This window comes from Thalassophryne amazonica, chromosome 6 (assembly GCF_902500255.1).
Source record: "Thalassophryne amazonica chromosome 6, fThaAma1.1, whole genome shotgun sequence".
Taxonomy (NCBI): domain Eukaryota; kingdom Metazoa; phylum Chordata; class Actinopteri; order Batrachoidiformes; family Batrachoididae; genus Thalassophryne; species Thalassophryne amazonica.
In genome coordinates this window covers 123,909,069-123,932,324 of record NC_047108.1, presented here as the reverse complement: position 1 = coordinate 123,932,324, position 23,256 = coordinate 123,909,069, and the positions used below count along the sequence as shown (strand labels likewise).

Sequence of the window (23,256 nt, the reverse complement as noted above, 5' to 3'; positions counted from 1 at the left end):
CTTTCTCAGCGACAGATATCTGAAGCTTTTGTACATCATCAATCATTTCCGCATAAATTCATCATTTTTTCATAATAAAAGACGGACGAAGCGATCAGAGCGCAGCAGCCAGGCGAGCTGCGAGCTGCTGCGTTCACTGCGCCTCCGTCATTTCAAAGCATCAGCAACAACTCACGGATTATCTCCTCGTTTCTGCTTAAAATGACTTAAGAATGATTTAAGAGGTTTTACTTTGTCATCTGATGGTTAATAATCACATTATTCGTTTTGATCGCTTTGGGGAAAAGCAACATTTCCATACAGAAACAATAGCGGCAAGGACATTTGATCAAGTACTTTAACTATTTACACATGTTTGCATGCCGTCTGTGGTTGGAACGTTGCAGCCACCAATGGCAGGTGTGCCTGCAGGTGCTGTGGAGAGCGCACATTGGCTGCAGTATTGATCACAGGCTGGCGCTCGGTCTGATACCCGCTTTCAAGTTACGTCATCATGAATGTTTTGTTTTGATTTTGTTTAAAGATCAAGGTCGCCGTTCGATTTGTTTTTCTTTTGTTAGTTTTATGCGCTCTGCACTCGCAGGCTTTTCAGTGATAGGAGAAGTGCCCGCTCATTCATCCACTTTTTCTCAGCGATTTGTGGCTTTGTGACTTTGTTTCTTTCATTCAGCTAACGCTGTGTGCCTTGTGACCGGGCCGTTAAATGATTACCGGCCTGTTGCCCTGACACCGGTGATTATGAAATGCATGGAGAGACTGGTGTTTCAGCATGTCAAGGCCCATATCCCACCCGACTTGACAATACCAGTTTGCCTATAGGTCCAACACATCCACAGACAACGCCATCTCCATCACCCTTCATACCATTCTCAGCCACATCGAAAGCCCCCAAACACATCAGGATGCTGTTTGCTGATTTTAGCTTGGCATTTAATTCCATCAGCCCCGGCCAAGTGACTGCAGACACTGCAAATGTCTGTGGATCAAGGACTTCGTGGCTAACAGATTCCAGCACATCAGGATGAGCACCTCCACATCCTCTACCATCCTCCTCAGTACTGGTGTTCCTCAGGGCTGTGTTCTGAATCCTCTCTTGTACACGCTGTACACCAATGATTGCGCCACCACCCATGGCTCCGACACCCTCATCAAATTTGCAGATGATACAACCATTGTTTAGCTGGCCAACAACAATGACGAGGCACCGCACAGGGAGGAGGTTCAAGCACTGGCAGCCTGGTGCTTTGACAAGACCCTCAACTTCAACATCAAGAAGACAAATGAAATTATCATTGAATTCCAGAAGTCAAGGGCCACACGGCACTGAGGCCTGAGCATCAATGGGGAAGAAGTTGAGGGGGTCACAAACTTCAAGTTTCTCGAACTGTACATCTCAGAGGACCTTGGTTGGACTGTGAACACCACCAACGTTATTAAAAAGGCCCAGCATCCTCTCTTTTTCCTGAGAACACTGAGGAGAAACAAACTCCCTCCACCTCTGCTGGAAAACTTTTATCGCTGCATAATAGAGAGTGTCCTGACCTATGGATGTACAGAGTGTTATGTCAGCTGCACTGTATCCAGGAAGAAACAATTGCAGCGGGTCATCAAGACTGCTCATTGGCTCTCCACGCCCACACCTAGAGGAGAGCTACTCGCGCAGTCTCCTCCAACGGGCGACAAAGATCCGGGACGACCTCGCCCACCCAGGACTCTGTCTTTTCACCAGCCTTCCCTCTGGCCCCATGACCCCCCCCACACACACACACATTTACTACTACCTCCCAGTCCAATAAATAGACTATTGCACACAACTGTTCTTTGCACTAGATTAATACAGACTATTTATATAAACATATTTAACTACACTTAATATTTATTACTTAAGTTACCTTTAAAAACAAGTTTTTCTCTCTTTATGCTTGTGACATTGTAGCTGGTAAAAGAGATGCTGCCAAAGAGAATTTCAATTTATTTTTTGTACAATGACAATAAAGCTCTTCTTCTATTGCCATCTTGGCAGTTTTTGACCTCACATAACTCCCAGCCAACCCGTAAATTGGTAAAGGGGTGGAGCGTGAATAAGCCCGCCATCACTTGGTCAGGAAGAATGAAGCCTGAACATGCTCATCTACAGTTGTGCTCATAAGTTAACATACAGTGGTGGAATTTTGTTTGTTTATTTGTTTTTACCATTTTTTATAGAATATTAATAACACAAAAAACATTTTTTCACTAATGGTTAGTAGTTGTATGAACCCATTTATTGTCAAAGTGTTTACTATTTTTAAATCATAATGACAACAGATACTACCCAAATGACCCTGATCAAAGGTTTACATACCCCAGTTCTTAATACCGTGTATTTCCCCTTTTAACACCAATGACATGTTGTCATTATGGTTTAAAAAGGGTAAACACCGTTGTTTGACAAAAAATGGCTTGACACAACCTAACCATGAGTGAAAATGCTTTTTGTGTTATCGTTCATATTCTCTGAGAAATGACCATCCATTCATCCATTTTCTTCCGCTTTATCCGGAGTCGGGTCGCGGGGGCAGCAGCTCAAGCAAAGAGTTGCTGAGAGAGCTGCTGAGCTGCTGAGAAATGACCAATAAATCGAAATTCTGCCAGGGTATGTAAACTGTGAGCATGAATGTATCTCAAAAGATATCAAGCTAGCCAAGGCTAACGGGCTAGATCAAATGAATTCAGATGATAAACATGTATTTTTACAGATTGTTCGGCAGGTCTTTTAATGGGTGACCTGGGTGCAGGTGTTAAAAACTATGAACAGTGGCAGTATCGGTTTAGGTTCCTTCACCAAGCTGTCAATACCTGTCAATTAGTGCAAACACACAAATTAAATAACACTAAAATTTCACTCAGCTGAAACACCAGAGGACTGATTTCTTAGATGGTCTGACAGCACAATTAGCCACAACAAGCCATATAGTAATAAAATACTCAGAAATGATGAACACAGTCAGATACCAGTTAGCAGCCACTGTTTGCTAGCAGGGCACTAGACCTGACACACAAGTTGTCACTCAAGGCAGCTTTGCGCCTAATTTCATAACACTGTGGCTTCAACTGATGACTTGTATAGAAATTCAACCCCACCTCTGTACAGGAAAACTATTTAAGGAACAGCAGGTTTTGGAACTTCCATGTTGGGTTCACTTTTCAACTGCAAATGTAAAGGCTTAGAACAGAAACAAATAGGAATAGCCTCCTTTCAAGATCCAGTTAGCAGGTGATTAAAATAAATTGAGGTCAACCGAAATCAATGCCATGTGAGTGAGAATGTCTCCCATTCCAAAACACTGCCCCCTACCACCACCACCACCACTGGAATCAATGAGATGACTAATCACACTCCTACCTGCCCGTGGTGATTAATGGGCGCGTCAGTCAGCCGCAGTGTCAACCCCAGACAGAAGCTCCCAGATAAGGCGACAGCCAGGCGGCTGAACCCTCTGAGGGCTGCAAAAAGACAGGTAGCTTAGAGTCTACTCATCAGAAGTCCGAAGGTGAATTAGTTGTACAAAGTGTCTGAGTGCGTACGTTACTCTGAGCTGTGACTTCCATTTCTATTCTGTTCCACCGGTGCAGCTTGCTGCTCTGATATTCAGCGTCAAGGACTTTCCTCAAGGGTTTTCTGATAATATCGAATGGCCTACTTTCCTCAGTGCTTTTACCCTATGATAGTGTAAATCATGACAATGTAGTGATGAAAACCAGACCTCTTGGTCTACTTCAGTACTTAACTACTAACTGCAAGGGGAGCTTGAATTTGAAGGTTCTCTCAGTGCTCTGCCAACAGTGTGCAGGGTTTTGTTCTAAGACAGCGACAGATCTGACAGTGAATTACTACCGTTGAGTAAAAATTTCAAGAATCAGTGAAATTACCTGTTGTTTGTATTTGAGGTGAGAACCTGTAGGCTGGTGGCCCCTCCGTGCCACAGGGTTCAGGCTGTTGATTCAGTGACTTGGCTGCATTAAGCTGGAGAACACTTGATGTATTTTTCTATTTTGGGGCAGTGGTGAGCAACAGCATGTCACGAAGGGCAACAGTGGTCTTTCTTACAACTGGTTGTCTCAGCGGGTGTTTTTTACTGACACGCTCCTTCCCTAGACTGATGGTCCTCATCATCTGTGAAATGACCTGCTGAGGTGATCTGTATGAAGGAAGACCTGTACTGTCTTGACCCTTCATGCCCAACCCCTGAATTTGGCACCATTCAGACTTTGGTTCGCAGAGTCCAGCTTCAGCCAGATTCCATCTAGAATGCTTTGTAGCCAAATAGCATTCAGACCTGTTTTTCAAATCAGGCTCATCCTGCACACGTGTCTAAAATCAGTCTGGCTCAAGCCTAAAGAGATGTTTGGAAGTGAGATCGCAGTTGTGGATCGGGACATGACAACGCAGGTTTGTGTGACACATGGAAGGGAACACACTTGGTAGATTTTATTGGCGAGAAGGTGTTGCAGACACCTTCCCGCCAATTGTTTGCTGTCCTCACCATTGCAGCCGCACCTAACACTGCCACAGTGCAGAGGACGCCGTGGGCGCGCAAACGCAGTGAGGAAGTATGATGTCATAATCCCTGAGCCACATTTGCATTCAGACCTCTGTGAATCCCCCTCATATCCGGCTCAACCCTTCTCTGAGAAGTGATTGAGCCAGATGGAAAACAATCCAGCTTAAATCCGATTTGCGCCATTCACATTTGGAAAGAAAAAAAAACCTATCTGGATTTGGTTTGAATCCCCGCTCAAACTGGATTGCCAACCCTAGTCTGGATGGGGATCTTAGAGTATTTGTATATTGGACATGTGATGAATAGGATATAGATAGGTTGTGGGAGTTTATAAACTACCTTCTTTCCACTGAGCTTGTGACGTGGAGTCGGCCCTGAGGTCAAGTGCATTGAAGCTATTCCTGCTTCAGACTGGCCATTCTTAAACAACATGTGGTTAACTGATGAAATTCACATCATGAGCTAGTACTTGTACTAACGCATTAGTGGTTAAGTGGTTCAAGGTTTCATGTGTGCTCCTGCTCACTTTGTGAGACCTTGTAATTTCCCCTCTTAATGTTCGAGGATTCGTGTTGAGATGTTGTTCAGTTGTTCAGGTATCTGTTTCATTTTAGAAGGCAACACAAATCTGCAGTGCATATCCCAGAAATAATAGTAAAGAAGAACACAGTGTCACAACAGGGCAGATGTAGAACTACATCAGAACTTCTGTAAACTTCAAGGAAGCTTTTAGCAAACCTCCAAGCTTGCTTTGTTTATTTCTGCTGATTCTGAGCAGATGGTGACGGGGGAAAAGTTCAGCTTGACCAACTTTTCTCCGGCATTAAGAGTGAACCTCCATCTAACATTTAACTTTACTTGGTCACGAAGCACTTTCCAATTCTTGAACCTCTGGTGACTTATTGATCAATGTGCTTTCAATTTGAACAGAGTGAAAGAGAGAAACTCCACATTTTGTCCAGTAAATTTGTGGTTTGACCCTGCGTAAACTGCAGCAGAAGCACATCATGTATTAGATGTGCAGGAAGATGTGTATTAAAATTGGCCTAAAATCTAAGTGGTGGGCCAGTTCCTAATTTTAAAAATCATAAATAGCCAGAGATTACAAGGGCAATTGCTTCAGTAATAATGAAAAAAGTAAAATTCGCCTTCCCATTCCCTATTTAATTCTGCTTTCTGCATTTTGCTTGTGTTCACATGTATTGCTTGTAGGCAAAGGCTATACGCCCAACCGCTGGGCAGATAAAATATAATGTCTTATCTTATTCGCCCAACCGTGATCGTGTATTTGAAACATTTTGTGCATCGAAACTATGTTTTTACATGACTTTTTGGCGTATGTTTGACACATTAACGGTGCCGTCTTTAATTACTGCCAAAACACGCAATGGATGAAACAGACAAACTTCATAAGCATTTTGTACGAAGCCTGTTAACGACGATGAAACAGTTTTTGAACAAAATGCTGCTTGTGGCTGTAAGATGGTGTTAGTTTGACACAGTTCCCGGGGTGTGATGAGCCAAACAGACCACTTAGATCACAGCTCCTCCGTGGACTGCGAACCCTCCCACAGCCGGCGAGAAAAATCCGCCTTTTTTCCCTCCCCGCATTGAAACCGGAAGTGAGCTTACAAGCGCGCTCATTGGTCGGTTGTGGTTGGGGCGTAATATGCTCATGAATTTACTTTATTGACCCAATGGTTTGGGCGTATAGCCACTCTCTTGCTTGTACTATGTATGCTATTTTTTTTTTGCTTGCAATTTTTTCACTGCATTTCCACACACCACTCCTAGCTCCTCAGGCTGTCGCTCTGCTCGTGGGGGGTCCCAATCGCCCTCCGATTCCTGCTCTGGGAAAAAAAAACACCTCTCTAATTTTACGTAAAATATCAATAAAAATCAATCAAGCTATCTGTCTATATCAGTCTATTTAGGTGTAATATAAAAGAAATAGTGCAGGTTTTTCATTTGAACAATGGAAAGACATATTTTTATTCATTGATATATGGATGATACCATTCAACTCGACTGATATCTCCTTGAATGGTATCTTCTTTATCCTGACAAATGAAAGTATTCTTACTGTTTCACTCATGTAAGTAAGTTCCCTTCATCTTCTCACTTCTTCACTCTGGGTTGCCACAGCAGATCTGAGGTGGATATGCACACAGGTTTTACATCACATTTCCTTCCTGACGCCTCTCCGCATTACATGGACAATGGGCGGGGGTGTTTGAACCAGGAACGTTCTGTTCTGCAAACAAGCATGGCTAGCCGTTTGGCCACCCACGCTGTCCGCTCTTGCTGTTGCACTCAAACATTCATGATTTGTATACTATTAACCCCTTAACGCCTATCGTCGCATATTATGCTACAATCTCTGACCTCAAATATGCAACTTACCAAATTGACCTGTATGCCCCTTGTCCGCAAATTTGCAACATACCACATCCATCCATCCATCCATTTTCTTCCGCTTTATCCAGAGTCAGGTCGCGGGGGCAGCAGCTCAAACAAAGCCGCCCGGACCCTCCCGATCCACACACACCTCCCCCAGCTCCTCCGGGGGAACCCCAAGGCGTTCCCAAGCCAGCCGAGAGATGTAGTCCCTTCCAGCGTGTCCTGGGTCTTCCCCGGGGGCCTCCTCCCAATGGGACATGCCCGGAACACCTCTCCCGCGAGGCGTCCAGGGGGCATCCGGAAAAGATGCCCGAGACACCTCAACTGACTCCTTTCGACGTGGAGGAGCAGCGGCTCGACTCCGAGCTCCTCCCGAGTGACCGAGCTCCTCACCCTATCTCTAAGAGAGCGCCCAGCCACCCTGTGGAGGAAACTCATCTCGGCCGCTTGTACCCGCAATCTCGTTCTTTCGGTCATGAGCCAAATCTCATGACCATAGGTGAGATCGGAACGTAGATCAATCGGTAAAATCGAGATCTTTGCCCCCCTACTCAGCTCTCTCTTCACCACGACGGTCCGATACAGCGACCGCATCACTGCAGATGCTGCACCGATCCGTCTATCGATCTCACGCTCCAGCCGTCCCTCACTCGTGAACAACACCCTGAGATACTTAAACTCCTCCACTTGAGGCAAGGACACTCCACCGACCTGAAGAGGGCAAAGCACCTTTTTCCGGTCTTAGTTTTTTGTTTTCAATAAATTTGCAAAAAAAAAAAAAAGAGAACCATGGCCTCAGATTTGGAGGTGCTGATTTTCATCCCGGACGCCTCACACTCGGCTGAAAACCGCTCCAGTGCACACTGAAGGTCCTGATTTGATGAAGCCAACAGAACCACATCGTCCGCAATTCTCCTCTCCAGTACTCTGGAATAGACCTTACCAGGGAGGCTGAGGAGTGTGATCCCCCTATAGTTGGTACACACCCTTCGGTCCCCCTTCTTAACAGAGGGACCACCACCCCGGTCTGCCAATCCAGAGGCACTGTCCCCGATCGCCACGCGATGTTGCAGAGGCGTGTCAGCCAAGACAGTCCCACAACATCCAGAGACTTAAGGTACTCAGAACGGATTTCATCCACCCCAGGAGCCTTGCCACCGAGGAGCTTTCTAACCACCTCGGTGACTTCTGCCTGGGTAATGGATGAGTCCACCTCTGGGTCCCCAGTCTCTGCCTCCTCTTCGGAAGACGTGACGATGGGATTGAGGAGATCCTCGAAGTACTTCTACCACCGCCCAACAACATCCCCAGTCAGGGTGAACAGCTTCCCACCTGCACCGTAAACAGTGCCGGTGGAGAGCTGCTTCCGACTACAAAGTCGATCATTGACCTCCGGCTCAGGGTGTCCTGGTGCCACGTGCACTTATGGACACCCTTGTGCTCGAACATGGCGTTCGTGATGGACAAACTGTGACTAGCACAGAAGTCCAACAACTGAACACCACTCGGGTTCAGATCGGGGAGGCCGTGCTTCCCGATCACCTCCCTCCAGGTCTCACTGTCGCCGCCCACGTGGGCGTTGAAATCCCCCAGGAGAACAATGGAGTCCCCATTCGGAGCGCTATCTAGTACCCCTCCCAGGGACTCCAGGAAGGTCGGGTACTCTGCACTGCTGCTTGGCCCATAGGCCGAGACAACGGTGAGAGACCTGTCCCCTACCCGAAGGCATAGGGACGCGACCCTCTCGTTTACCGGAGTGAATTCCAACAATAATCAATAATCAATTTTATTTATATAGCGCCAAATCACAACAAACAGTTGCCCCAAAGCGCTTTATATTGTAAGGCAAGGCCATACAATAATTACGTAAAAACCCCAACGGTCAAAACGACCCCCTGTGAGCAAGCACTTGGCAACAATGGGAAGGAAAAACTCCCTTTTAACAGGAAGAAACCTCCAGCAGAACCAGGCTCAGGGAGGGGCAGTCTTCTGCTGGGACTGGTTGGGGCTGAGGGAGAGAACCAGGAAAAAGACATGCTGTGGAGGGGAGCAGAGATCAATAACTAATGATTAAATGCAGAGTGGTGCATACAGAGCAAAAAGAGAAAGAAACACTCAGTGCATCATGGGAACCCCCCAGCAGTCTAAGTCTATAGCAGCATAACTAAGGGATGGTTCAGGGTCACCCGATCCAGCCCTAACTATAAGCTTTAGCAAAAAGGAAAGTTTTAAGCCTAATCTTAAAAGTAGAGAGGGTGTCTGTCTCCCTGATCCGAATTGGGAGCTGGTTCCACAGGAGAGGAGCCTGAAAGCTGAAGGCTCTGCCTCCCATTCTACTCTTACAAACCCTAGGAACTACAAGTAAGCCTGCAGTCTGAGAGCGAAGCGCTCTATTGGGGTGATATGGTACTATGAGGTCCCTAAGATAAGATGGGACCTGATTATTCAAAACCTTATAAGTAAGAAGAAGAATTTTAAATTCTATTCTAGAATTAACAGGAAGCCAATGAAGAGAAGCCAATATGGGTGAGATATGCTCTCTCCTTCTAGTCCCGTCAGTACTCTAGCTGCAGCATTTGAATTAACTGAAGGCTTTTCAGGGAACTTTTAGGACAACCTGATAATAATGAATTACAGTAGTCCAGCCTAGAGGAAATCAATCAATCAATTTCAATCAATTTTTTTTTTTATATAGCGCCAAATCACAACAAACAGTTGCCCCAAGGCGCTTTATATTGTAAGGCAAGGCCATACAATAATGATGTAAAACCCCAACGGTCAAAACGACCCCCTGTGAGCAAGCACTTGGCTACAGTGGGAAGGAAAAAACTCCCTTTTAACAGGAAGAAACCTCCAGCAGAACCAGGCTCAGGGAGGGGCAGTCTTCTGCTGGGACTGGTTGGGGCTGAGGGAGAGAACCAGGAAAAAGACATGCTGTGGAGGGGAGCAGAGATCGATCACTAATGATTAAATGCAGAGTGGTGCATACAGAGCAAAAGAGAAAGAAACAGTGCATCATGGGAACCCCCCAGCAGTCTACGTCTATAGCAGCATAACTAAGGGATGGTTCAGGGTCACCTGATCCAGCCCTAACTATAAGCTTTAGCAAAAAGGAAAGTTTTAAGCCTAATCTTAAAGTAGAGAGGGTGTCTGTCTCCCTGATCTGAATTGGGAGCTGGTTCCACAGGAGAGGAGCCTGAAAGCTGAAGGCTGTGCCTCCCATTCTACTCTTACAAACCCTAGGAACTACAAGTAAGCCTGCAGTCTGAGAGCGAAGTGCTCTATTGGGGTGATATGGTACTACGAGGTCCCTAAGATAAGATGGACCTGATTATTCAAAACCTTATAAGTAAGAAGAAGAATTTTAAATTCTATTCTAGAATTAACAGGAAGCCAATGAAGAGAGGCCAATATGGGTGAGATATGCTCTCTCCTTCTAGTCCCCGTCAGCACTCTAGCTGCAGCATTTTGAATTAACTGAAGGCTTTTTAGGGAACTTTTAGGACAACCTGATAATAATGAATTACAATAGTCCAGCCTAGAGGAAATAAATGCATGAATTAGTTTTTCAGCATCACTCTGAGACAAGACCTTTCTGATTTTAGAGATATTGCGTAAATGCAAAAAGCAGTCCTACATATTTGTTTAATATGCGCTTTGAATGACATATCCTGATCAAAAATGACTCCAAGATTTCTCACAGTATTACTAGAGGTCAGGGTAATGCCATCCAGAGTAAGGATCTGGTTAGACACCATGTTTCTAAGATTTGTGGGGCCAAGAACAATAACTTCAGTTTTATCTGAGTTTAAAAGCAGGAAATTAGAGGTCATCCATGTCTTTATGTCTGTAAGACAATCCTGCAGTTTAGCTAATTGGTGTGTGTCCTCTGGCTTCATGGATAGATAAAGCTGGGTATCATCTGCGTAACAATGAAAATTAAGCAATGCCGTCTAATAATACTGCCTAAGGGAAGCATGTATAAAGTGAATAAATTGGTCCTAGCACAGAACCTTGTGGAACTCCATAATTAACCTTAGTCTGTGAAGAAGATTCCCCATTTACATGAACAAATTGTAATCTATTAGATAAATATGATTCAAACCACCGCAGCACAGTGCCTTTAATACCTATTGCATGCTCTAATCTCTGTAATAAAATTTTATGGTCAACAGTATCAAAGCAGCACTGAGGTCTAACAAACAAGCACAGAGATGAGTCCACTGTCTGAGGCCATAAGAAGATCATTTGTAACCTTCACTAATGCTGTTTCTGTACTATGATGAATTCTAAAACCTGACTGAAACTCTTCAAATAGACCATTCCTCTGCAGATGATCAGTTAGCTGTTTTACAACTACCCTTTCAAGAATTTTTGAGAGAAAAGAAAGGTTGGAGATTGGCCTATAATTAGCTAAGATAGCTGGGTCAAGTGATGGCTTTTAAGTAATGGTTTAATTACTGCCACCTTAAAAGCCTGTGGTACATAGCCAACTAATAAAGATAGATTGATCATATTTAAGATCGAAGCATTAAATAATGGTAGGGCTTCCTTGAGCAGCCTGGTAGGAATGGGGTCTAATAGACATGTTGATGGTTTGGATGAAGTAACTAATGAAAATAACTCAGACAGAACAATCTGAGAGAAAGAGTCTAACCAAATACCGGCATCACTGAAAGCAGCCAAAGATAACGACACGTCTTTGGGATGGTTATGAGTAATTTTTTCTCTAATAGTTAAAATTTTATTAGCAAAGAAAGTCATGAAGTCATTACTAGTTAAAGTTAAAGGAATACTCGGCTCAATAGAGCTCTGACTCTTTGTCAGCCTGGCTATAGTGCTGAAAAGAAACCTGGGGTTGTTCTTATTTTCTTCAATTAGTGATGAGTAGTAAGATGTCCTAGCTTTACGGAGGGCTTTTTTATAGAGCAACAGACTCTTTTTCCAGGCTAAGTGAAGATCTTCTAAATTAGTGAGACGCCATTTCCTCTCCAACTTACGGGTTATCTGCTTTAAGCTGCGAGTTTGTGAGTTATACCACGGAGTCAGGCACTTCTGATTTAAACCCCTCTCAACACATGGCGACTGAGCTGGGGAGGAATAAGCAATGCAACCCCAGCTCTCCGCCTCTCCCCGTGGGCAACGCCAGAAAAATGAAGCGTCCAGCCCCTCTCCAGGAGTTGGGTACCAGAGCCCATGCTGTGCGTGGAGGTGAGCCTGACTATCTCTAGTCGGTATCTCTCAACCTCCCGCACAAGCTCAGGCTCCTTGCCCCCCAGTGAGGTGACATTCCACGTCCCAACAGCCAGGGGCTGTGAGCATGGACTGGGCCGCCGGGCCACCTGCCCTCGACCGCCACCCAATCCTCTCTGCACCCGCCCCCCATGGCCCCCTCTGCAGGTGGTGAACCCACAGGAGGGCGGGCCCACGTTTCTCCTTCAGGCTGAGCCCGGCCGGGCCCCATGGGCTAAGGCCCGACCACCAGGCGCTCGCGCCCGAGCCCCAACCCCAGGCCTGGCTCCAGGGTAGGAGCCCGGCTAAGCCATACCGGGCGACGTCTCGGTCCTTGATCTTTCACTGGTCATGGAGGTTCTTCATACCATCATTATTATTATAACATAAAGTCATTACCAGAATACCCAATATTACTATCTAGTTTTTTTGCAAAAGTGAAATTAATAATCTCAACATTATTTACCATCTACTTAAAGGCAAAAACACACACAAAACATTTTTTTATATACAGCTATATAAATTCGGGCGTTAAGGGGTTAAACTGATATTTAGTAGTGAATGTTGACCAGCACGGAGCTATAGTGGTTAGCACAGATGCTGTCACAGAACTAAATATCGATGCACTGCACAAATCAATAAAAACACAGAATAAAAGCACAGAATAAAGTCAAAGGTGTGTGATAGTAATAAATTGGGTTTGAAACAAAACTATTGATAACTGTCTCTATATTTGTATATACACAGCATACAACAAAAATAAATAAAGAACACCGGTTATTACACATATGAAGATGCTACAAGGATAAAGTTGCTACTAGATTCTTTTGTGTATTCTATAGCCTACATTCTGATGAATACTTTATTGAGCAAGTTAAAAACATTTATACATTGCGCACATTCATCTTTGAAAATCCGTACATTACTCAAAGGGAGTAGAATGAAGTAAAACTTATATTTTCTACCCCCTTTCACATGTTTTATTTTCGACTACGCAGACAAGAATAAATAAAAAATTTTTGAGATCATATATACCTATATAAACACACACCTTGCATTTTACATATCAACATGTATTTACATAAATACACTACCTCTATACACAAATACCCTTGCATACACCAATACACACACTAGATTCAATGAGATTTGACAGTATAACACTTTTAACCCACATACATGCACCCATGGGCACCCAGCCCATGCATGCATGCACGCACATTTACCTATATTCGATTAAACTTGATGATATATTAATTTTTTTTTTTCCCCCACACACATGTATCATGGGCAACTCGTGTGCATTCATATTTCCCATACGTTCGTCATGCCCAAATAATATAACAGTTTAGATCCACAAACATGCACACCTGTATGTATACTAAGAATTATGTTATTCAGTTTCATATTTTTTTTATATTTTGAGTTTTACATTTCTTTTGAATTGATGTACTGTAGTACATACTTTGATGTCCTCAGTTAGATTATTCCATAAATCCACCCCATGTCCCGTAAGGCACATTTGTTTCATCCTTCTATGTTGCACAGTTGTTTCTATTGATTTGGATTTAACTGGCTTGTGGCAGTTGGGTAAAATCTGTCCCTGAATCTGCTGTTCCTGAATCCTCAGGGTATGGTGCTGTCTACCTGAGGACAGGAGGGAAAATAATTTGTTAAAGCGATGTTTATCTAATTATCCTTCTTGCCCTGGATGAGCAGCGCTGTTCTGCCAGTTCACCAATGGTTGGCAGCCTGACCCTAATAATCTCTCTGCTGCCCTCACAACCCTCCCCAGCGCCTTCCTGTCTGCAATTGATTGGAGTAAGCAGATATAGAAAATGATTGAATGAATGTTGGCTGGACGATGTGCTAACAGACACAGGCGGACACTTGCTGACAACGTCCTCATATCCGAATGTAATTAATTACAGGTCTGCTTCTCCACATAACTAAATTAATATTAATAATTAATTGATAATAATTAATATTATATTAAAAGTTACCAGTTAGCAGAAGCTTCAGCTAAACATTTTTACTGAAGCTAACTTTTAGGATACCTGCGCCACCGCTGGATGTATGATTGTTTCCAGCTATTTGTGGCAAGTTTGAGCTATTTGAGACATATCTTTAGTGGACCTACTACCTCATCAGAGATGACACACCGTGTGCAGCTGTGTTGCTCCAGAGTTCAGATTTGTGCCCAATTCCTTGCTGTGTGCAGAAGACTTTTCTCTCCCTCTCTTCCTCTACGGTGCGCGCCGTCATCATTAGCAGTCTGTATAAAGCTAATTAGCTTTCTCATCTCAGTCTCCTTTCCTCATTGTGCCTCGTCACAGCTAATCCCAGCTAATTACAAATAAAATCCTTCTTGCCAACTGTATAGGTGCTTGTGTTTGTGTGTGTGCACTTGTGCCACTGCACACATTTCAGAATGATTGTAGTTTTTGCAAACTGCACCATAAACACATATCCTCAGGTGACACTTTGGCGATCTGCCTCCTTTTTTAATGTCACGCCACTTGTTGGAAGGATGGCACGGTGCCTGTCCTAATCACTCCAGACAGCCAGAAGTGGGACATCCTGATGTGTAGATCCGTCACAGTGACATGAGTTTGAATTTAAAAAGGCCTGCCAAAATACAATAGCTGCATTATTTCATGGGTCCCGACTGCGGTGTTAAATACTACATGTTTCCAAAGGTTCTTTGTTCGACTGTGATGGGCTGTGTAATCAGCCTGACATAAAGGTTTCTGAGTCTTTTTTTTTTCTCCGTCGAGAAAAAGTCTTTATCCCAAAGCGTATGAGAGCACAAAACCATCTCTTTCCATAATGTTGATGGGTCCCTCAAAGATGTGCAGGCTTTCCCTGAATTTCAATTCTGTCAGCAACAAAAACAGAACCTGAGGATGAATATCGGCTTTTTGTTTTCAGTGGCTGAGAGGAAAGGGACTTACATGCCATTATTCAACGGTGACTCGTACCTGGAACTGAAGGGGCTGCACCTCTACGGGCACGATCTGCAGTAAGTCCCCCCCAATCTGAAAAGTAACTTCTCAAAGACACGTCTTTGTATGCATGACTGAAAAAGGATATTATGGAGTTTTCCATAGGCTGAGAATGTTCGGGTTGCAAAGGCAGCAGAGCAGTCCTCTCGTTTCTGAGCTGAATTTGCAATGAGGCTTTACACAAATATCACGCCGGCGAAGCCTGAGCGTGACGAATATATAGCGTCTCTGCTGATATTCCTATGCGAAGAGGAGCAGCATGTGTAACAAAAAGGAGCAGAAGGCAAACACACATCCTTTGTTTTGTCTTTTGTGTCTATAATTGTGAGTCTGTGGATGTTCTATTTGTTCATACATCCGCAGGCAGAAAGTCAGCATGACAGTGGTTCTCATGACCAACGACTCCAATTGTATTGATTTTCTACAACGGCCAAAAACAGACGGCAGAGGAGACTTCATCTCTCTCGCCCTCAATGACGGGTTTCTGGAGTTCCGCTATGACCTGGGTAAAGGACCTGCTGTCATCAGGTTAGTATATCAGAGCATCTTACAAGAGAAGTTTTTCAGGAACTCTGCAGCCAAAACGTGAACCATTTGTAGCTGCTTTTCTAGATATGTATTCTCAACTTCTCCCAGTCCCAGTGAAACTCATCCATTTGTCCTTCTGAAGTTTCTAATTTCCATCTCTTCTCCTGGAATATTCATGAAATTGCAAAGCAGAACAAAAAAAACAAACTCTTCGAATGTGTGTCGCAAACATCACTTGATATGAAATACAAATATGAAAAACGAACGACTTGAAGGAACTGCATAGTTCTTATTGTTGAGAATCCTGGGAAAAGTATTTTCTCATTCAGAGCTTTTTATGGAAAGTCAAAGTCCTGCTTTCTCAGTCTGAGCTGATTGTCAAAGAAAATACACAACTCTAAATGTAACATATAAACTTAAGCAATAATGCAGATGCATAAAATGTATATTTGGAGGAATTATGCCTATATTTTTTTCTGTCTGGTCAAGAAAAGCAAATGTCTGTTATTACAGGACGCCTGTGCATCCATTGCATGAAATCCAGCTGCTCTTTATTGCAACTGCTCAGGGACATTTAAAGTTGGACTTTCGTATTATTTATAAATCACAGCTGCAGCACATCCCCACAATTATTGTTAAGTACACATCCCTTTTTATATCCTCAAGAGAAAGCAGTTAGAACTAGAATAGGCAGTCAGAGAGTCCAAGAACTGTGCTCCGAGTTAATGCATATTGACTTCAAATTTTCCAACAGATTTGACCTTGAGTTTGCTGTTTCTAGGTAACCATTGGTCAACGGTCATGTCTCCAAGATAAAGTTGATATATAACTGTATATTTATGTTTAATAGTAACCACAGTTTTATTTTTAACCCATTTCTCAAAATAGCCATTATAAGACATCTAAGGTCGACAGTCATGTGACCAATAGGAAGGCGATGACTGACTTTAAGTTTAATACTAACTATGGGTGTATCTCTAACCACGTCCTCTCAATAGCCATTGTAGATGAGTTTGACCTTTCAAAACCACCCAAGATCAAAGTTCATATGACTAATAAAACGGTGCAATGTGATGTCATATAAATGTTTAATTAACAGCAACTATGTGTGCAGCTCTAATTTGGTATTCTAAATGACTTTGACCTTTCAAATCCCCCAACATTAAAGCTCATGTGACCAACTGAAAGGTGACGTATGACTCATTTAAATATGGAAAATAGTATTTAAAATGACTATTTCAACATTCTAGATATCGTCAAATTCTAAACACTGGGCTAAAATTCTGACCTTGGCATGTGACCTTGAAGTTTAACGATTGTCCTTGGCTGACCCTTCATGAGTCCATCATGTTTGTTCCAAATCGGGTCAAAACTCTTTGACCTGATGACATATAGGTATAGGGAGGTGGTGGCCTCATGGTTTGTGTGTTGGACTGTGATGCCCGCCATCTGTCTTTGTTTCCTGATTGCAGGAAAGTTCCCAACTGGCACTTCCAGAACTGAGTGTCATACTGTCTCCAGCAGTGTTTCCATGGGCCCTTCTGGAAATAAGCTTAGTATTTTTGTTGGCGACCCATGTTAAAACTTGGACAGTCAGACAAACAGACACACACATTACCAAAAACAATACCCCTGCAGGTGTAATAACAGAAGAAAACATCAAGATATTTTGATTCTACTGTCCTCTGAGAGTTTTAACATGCTGCAGGGGCCATTCTTAAGACACTGATACTTTTGTTACACCTACAGTGACTTTCCTGCTATATGACTAATATGTGTTTAATTCAGGACTAAAACAAAAATCAAGATGAATGTCTGGAACACCATCAACCTGGAGCGCTCCAACCGCAAAGGAGAGATCATGGTCAACAAGAAGGACCCTGTGCGAGGAGAGGCGCCGGTAAGACAGCGGGCTAATAAACGCCTGTTTATGTTTCTGTTGCAGTCAGCATGCACAGCTGATTGGCCGCCGCTATGCTTAGCCTTGCTTGTTCCTGTATATATTATATTTGTTTGTTCATCTGCGTGCCGTTATTACTTCATCGCCACATCCTCGGGCTTCATTGCTCCCTTTTGCCCATGCAGAGGTAATTTCAGCTTGCCATTTTTGGTTTGAGTCAGCAGATTTGTCCACTTTGCTGAGGTTTTCCACGCTACTTCACACCACACAGCTTCTGCCAGTTTGATTTCTCAAAAATATCCCACTATCTCCCTGCAGGCGTCAGGGTACACAATAGAAAGAGTTGCTGGTTTTGAGGGTCAGCTTGGCCCGCTGTCTAAATTTTTGAACCCCTGTATTTTTTTTTTCAGACCTTCAGCTTTGTCAAATATTAGAGATAAAACTCTGTTTTCCATATAGAATGTACCGTGCATCGGGAAAGTATTCACAGCGTTTCACTTTTTCCACATTTTGTTAGGTTACAGCCTTATTCCAAAATGGATTAAATTCATTTTTCCTGAAACGTCTACACACAATACCCCATAATGACAATGTGAAAAAGTTGGTTTTTTTTTGTTATGTTCTTAAATTTTTGCAAATTTATTAAAAGTAAAAAACTAAGAACTCACATGTACATAAGTATTCACAGCCTTTGCTGTGAAGTTTGAGCTTCAAACTTGAGCTCAGGTGCATCTTGTTTCCACTGATCATCCATGAAATTTTTCTACAGCTTAATTGGAGTCCACCGGGGGTAAATTCAGTTGATTTCATATGATTTGGAAAGACACACACCTGTCTACATACAGTACAGGCCAAAGGTTTGGACACACCTTCTCATTCAATGCGTTTTCTTTATTTTCATGACTATTTAGTACATTGTAGATTCTCACTGAAGGCATCAAAACTATGAATGAAAGGAGAGTGATGGAGTGCTGCGGCAGATGACCTGGCCTCCACCACAGGGTGAAGGCAAAGGGGCCAACAAGTGCTAAACACCTCTGGGAACTCCTTCAAGACTGTTGGAAAACCATTTCAGGTGACTACCTCTTGAAGCTCATCGAGAGAATGCCAAGAGTGTGCAAAGCAGTAATCAGAGTAAAGGGTAGCTATTTTGAAGAAACTAAAATATAAAACATGTTTTCAGTTATTTCACCTTTTTTTGTTAAGTACATACAGTAACTCCACAGGTGTTCATTAATAGTTTTGATGCCTTCAGTGAGCATTTACAATGTACTAAATAGTCATAAAAATAAAGAAAATGCATTGAATGAGAAGGTGTATCCAAACTTTTGGCCTGTACTGTATAAGGTCCCACAGTTGACAGTGCATGTCAGAGTACAAACCAAGCATGAAGTTAAAGGAATTCTTTGTAGACCTCTGAGACAGGATTGTGTCAAGCCACAAATCTGGGGAAGGGTACAGAAACATTTCTGCTGCTTTGAAGGTCTCAATGAGCACAGTGGTCTCCATCATCTGTAAATGGAAGACTCTTCCTAGAGCTGGCTGCCCGTCTAAACTGAGTGATCGGGGAAGAAGGGCCTTAGTCAGTGAGATGACCAAGAAAACGATGGTCACTCTGTTGAAGCTCCAGCATTCCTCTGTGGAGAGAGGAGAACCATCCACAAGGACAACCATCTCTGCAGCAATCCACCAATCAGGTCTGTATACTAGAGTGGTCAGATGGAAGCCACTCCTTAGTAAAAGGTACATGGCAGCCCACCTGGAGTTTGCCAAGAGACACCTGAAGGACTCTCAGACCAGGAGAAACAAAATTCTTGGCCTGGTGAGACAAAGATCAAACTATTTGGCATGAATGTCAGGCATCATGTTTGGATGAAACCAGGCACCATCCCTACAGTGAAGCATGGTGGTGGCAGCATCACACTGTGGGGATGTTTTTCAGCAGCAGGAACTGGGAGACTAGTCAGGCTTCAGGGAAAGATGAATGCAGCAATGTACAGAGACATCCTGGATGAAAACCTGCTCCAGAGCGCTCTTGCCCTCAGACTGGGGTGACGGTTCATCTTTCAGCAGGACAGTGACCCTAAGCACACTGCTAAGATATCAAAGGAGTGGCTTCAGGACAACTCTGTGATTGTCCTTGAGTGGCCCAGCCAGAGCCCAGACCTGAATCTGATTGAGCATTTTTGGAGAGATCTGAAAATGGCTGTGCACTGATGCTCCCCATCCAACCTGATCGAGCTTGAGAGGAATCAATCAATCAATCAATCAATCAATCAATTTTATTTATATAGTGCCAAATCACAACAAACAGTTGCCCCAAGGCGCTTTATATTGTAAGGCAAGGCCATACAATAATTACGTAAAAACCCCAACGGTCAAACCGACCCCCTGTGAGCAAGCACTTGGCGACAGTGGGAAGGAAAAAACTCCCTTTTAACAGGAAGAACCCTCCAGCAGAACCAGGCTCAGGGAGGGGCAGTCTTCTGCTGGGACTGGTTGGGGCTGAGGGAGAGAACCAGGAAAAAGACATGCTGTGGAGGGGAGCAGAGATCAATCACTAATGATTAAATGCAGAGTGGTGCATACAGAGCAAAAAGAAAAAGAAACACTCAGTGCATCATGGGAACCCCCCAGCAGTCTAAGTCTATAGCAGCATAACTAAGGGATGGTTCAGGGTCACCTGATCCAGCCCTAACTATAAGCTTTAGCAAAAAGGAAAGTTTTAAATCAATCAATCAATCAATTTTTTTATATAGCGCCAAATCACAACAAACAGTTGCCCCAAGGCGCTTTATATTGCAAGGCAAGGCCATACAATAATTATGTAAAACCCCAACGGTCAAAACGACCCCCTGTGAGCAAGCACTTGGCTACAGTGGGAAGGAAAAACTCCCTTTTAACAGGAAGAAACCTCCAGCAGAACCAGGCTCAGGGAGGGGCAGTCTACTGCTGGGACTGGTTGGGGCTGAGGGAGAGAACCAGGAAAAAGACATGCTGTGGAGGGGAGCAGAGATCGATCACTAATGATTAAATGCAGAGTGGTGCATACAGAGCAAAAAGAGAAAGAAACAGTGCATCATGGGAACCCCCCAGCAGTCTACGTCTATAGCAGCATAACTAAGGGATGGTTCAGGGTCACCTGATCCAGCCCTAACTATAAGCTTTAGCAAAAAGGAAAGTTTTAAGCCTAATCTTAAAAGTAGAGAGTCCTGAAGAAGTCCAAAGAAACCTGGGGTTGTTCTTATTTTCTTCAATTAGTGATGAGTAGAAAGATGTCCTAGCTTTATGGAGGGCTTTTTTATAGAGCAACAGACTCTTTTTCCAGGCTAAGTGAAGATCTTCTAAATTAGTGAGACGCCATTTCCTCTCCAACTTACGGGTTATCTGCTTTAAGCTACGAGTTTGTGAGTTATACCACGGAGTCAGGCACTTCTGATTTAAAGCTCTCTTTTTTAGAGGAGCTACAGCATCCAAAGTTGTCTTCAATGAGGATGTAAAACTATTGACGAGATACTCTATCTCACTTACAGAGTTTAGGTAGCTACTCTGCACTGTGTTGGTATATGGCATTAGAGAACATAAAGAAGGAATCATATCCTTAAACCTAGTTACAGCGCTTTCTGAAAGACTTCTAGTGTAATGAAACTTATTCCCCACTGCTGGGTAGTCCATCAGAGTAAATGTAAATGTTATTAAGAAATGATCAGACAGAAGGGAGTTTTCAGGGAATACTGTTAAGTCTTCTATTTCCATACCATAAGTCAGAACAAGATCTAAGATATGATTAAAGTGGTGGGTGGACTCATTTACTTTTTGAGCAAAGCCAATAGAGTCTAATAATAGATTAAATGCAGTGTTGAGGCTGTCATTCTCAGCATCTGTGTGGATGTTAAAATCGCTCACTATAATTATCTTATCTGAGCTAAGCACTAAGTCAGACAAAAGGTCTGAAAATTCACAGAGAAACTCACAGTAACGACCAGGTGGACGATAGATAATAACAAATAAAACTGGTTTTTGGGACTTCCAATTTGGATGGACAAGACTAAGAGTCAAGCTTTCAAATGAATTAAAGCTCTGTCTGGGTTTTTGATTAATTAATAGCTGGAATGGAAGATTGCTGCTAATCCTCCGCCCCGGCCCGTGCTACGAGCATTCTGACAGTTAGTGTGACTCGGGGGTGTTGACTCATTTAAACTAACATATTCATCCTGCTGTAACCAGGTTTCTGTTAGGCAGAATAAATCAATATGTTGATCAATTATTATATAATTTACCAACAGGGACTTAGAAGAGAGAGACCTAATGTTTAATAGACCACATTTAACTGTTTTAGTCTGTGGTGCAGTTGAAGGTGCTATATTATTTTTTCTTTTTGAATTTTTATGCTTAAATAGATTTTTGCTGGTTATTGGTAGTCTGGGAGCAGGCACCGTCTCTACGGGGATGGGGTAATGAGGGGATGGCAGGGGGAGAGAAGCTGCAGAAAGGTGTGTAAGACTACAACTCTGCTTCCTGGTCCCAACCCTGGATAGTCACGGTTTGGAGGATTTAAGAAAATTGGCCAGATTTCTAGAAATGAGAGCTGCTCCATCCAAAGTGAGATGGATGCCGTCTCTCCTAACAAGACCAGGTTTTCCCCAGAAGCTTTGCCAATTATCTATGAAGCCCACCTCATTTTTTGGACACCACTCAGACAGCCAGCAATTCAAGGAGAACATGCGGCTAAACATGTCACTCCCGGTCTGATTGGGGAGGGGCCCAGAGACGTTTTAAGCCTAATCTTAAAAGTAGAGAGGGTGTCTGTCTCCCTGATCTGAATTGGGAGCTGGTTCCACAGGAGAGGAGCCTGAAAGCTGAAGGCTCTGCCTCCCATTCTACTCTTACAAACCCTAGGAACTACAAGTAAGCCTGCAGTCTGAGAGCGAAGCGCTCTATTGGGGTGATATGGTACTATGAGGTCCATAAGATAAGATGGGACCTGATTATTCAAAACCTTATAAGTAAGAAGAAGAATTTTAAATTCCATTCTAGAATTAACAGGAAGCCAATGAAGAGAGGCCAATATGGGTGAGATATGCTCTCTCCTTCTAGTCCCCGTTAGTACTCTAGCTGCAGCATTTTGAATTAACTGAAGGCTTTTCAGGGAACTTTTAGGACAACCTGATAATGATGAATTACAATAGTCCAGCCTAGAGGAAATAAATGCATGAATTAGTTTTTCAGCATCACTCTGAGACAAGACCTTTCTAATTTTAGAGATATTGCGTAAATGCAAAAAAGCAGTCCTACATATTTGTTTAATATGCGCGTTGAATGACATATCCTGATCAAAAATGACTCCAAGATTTCTCACAGTATTACTAGAGGTCAGGGTAATGCCATCCAGAGTAAGGATCTGGTTAGACACCATGTTTCTAAGATTTGTGGGGCCAAGTACAATAACTTCAGTTTTATCTGAGTTTAAAAGCAGGAAATTAGAGGTCATCCATGTCTTTATGTCTGTAAGACAATCCTGCAGTTTAGCTAATTGGTGTGTGTCCTCTGGCTTCATGGATAGATAAAGCTGGGTATCATCTGCGTAACAGTGAAAATTTAAGCAATGCTGTCTAATAATACTGCCTAAGGGAAGCATGTATAAAGT

The 23,256-nt window shown here is 43.2% G+C and overlaps 1 protein-coding gene across 1 annotated transcript in view; it reads left to right on the top strand.

Moving 5' to 3' along the window:
* agrn (agrin) overlaps nt 1-23,256 on the top strand; it is a 945,905-nt gene that overhangs the window by 867,781 nt on the left and 54,868 nt on the right. Inside the window, exon 31 of the mRNA XM_034173355.1 lies at nt 17,498-17,609. Coding sequence (XP_034029246.1) covers nt 17,498-17,609 — 112 coding nt within the window. The remainder of the gene's footprint in view (nt 1-17,497; nt 17,610-23,256) is intronic.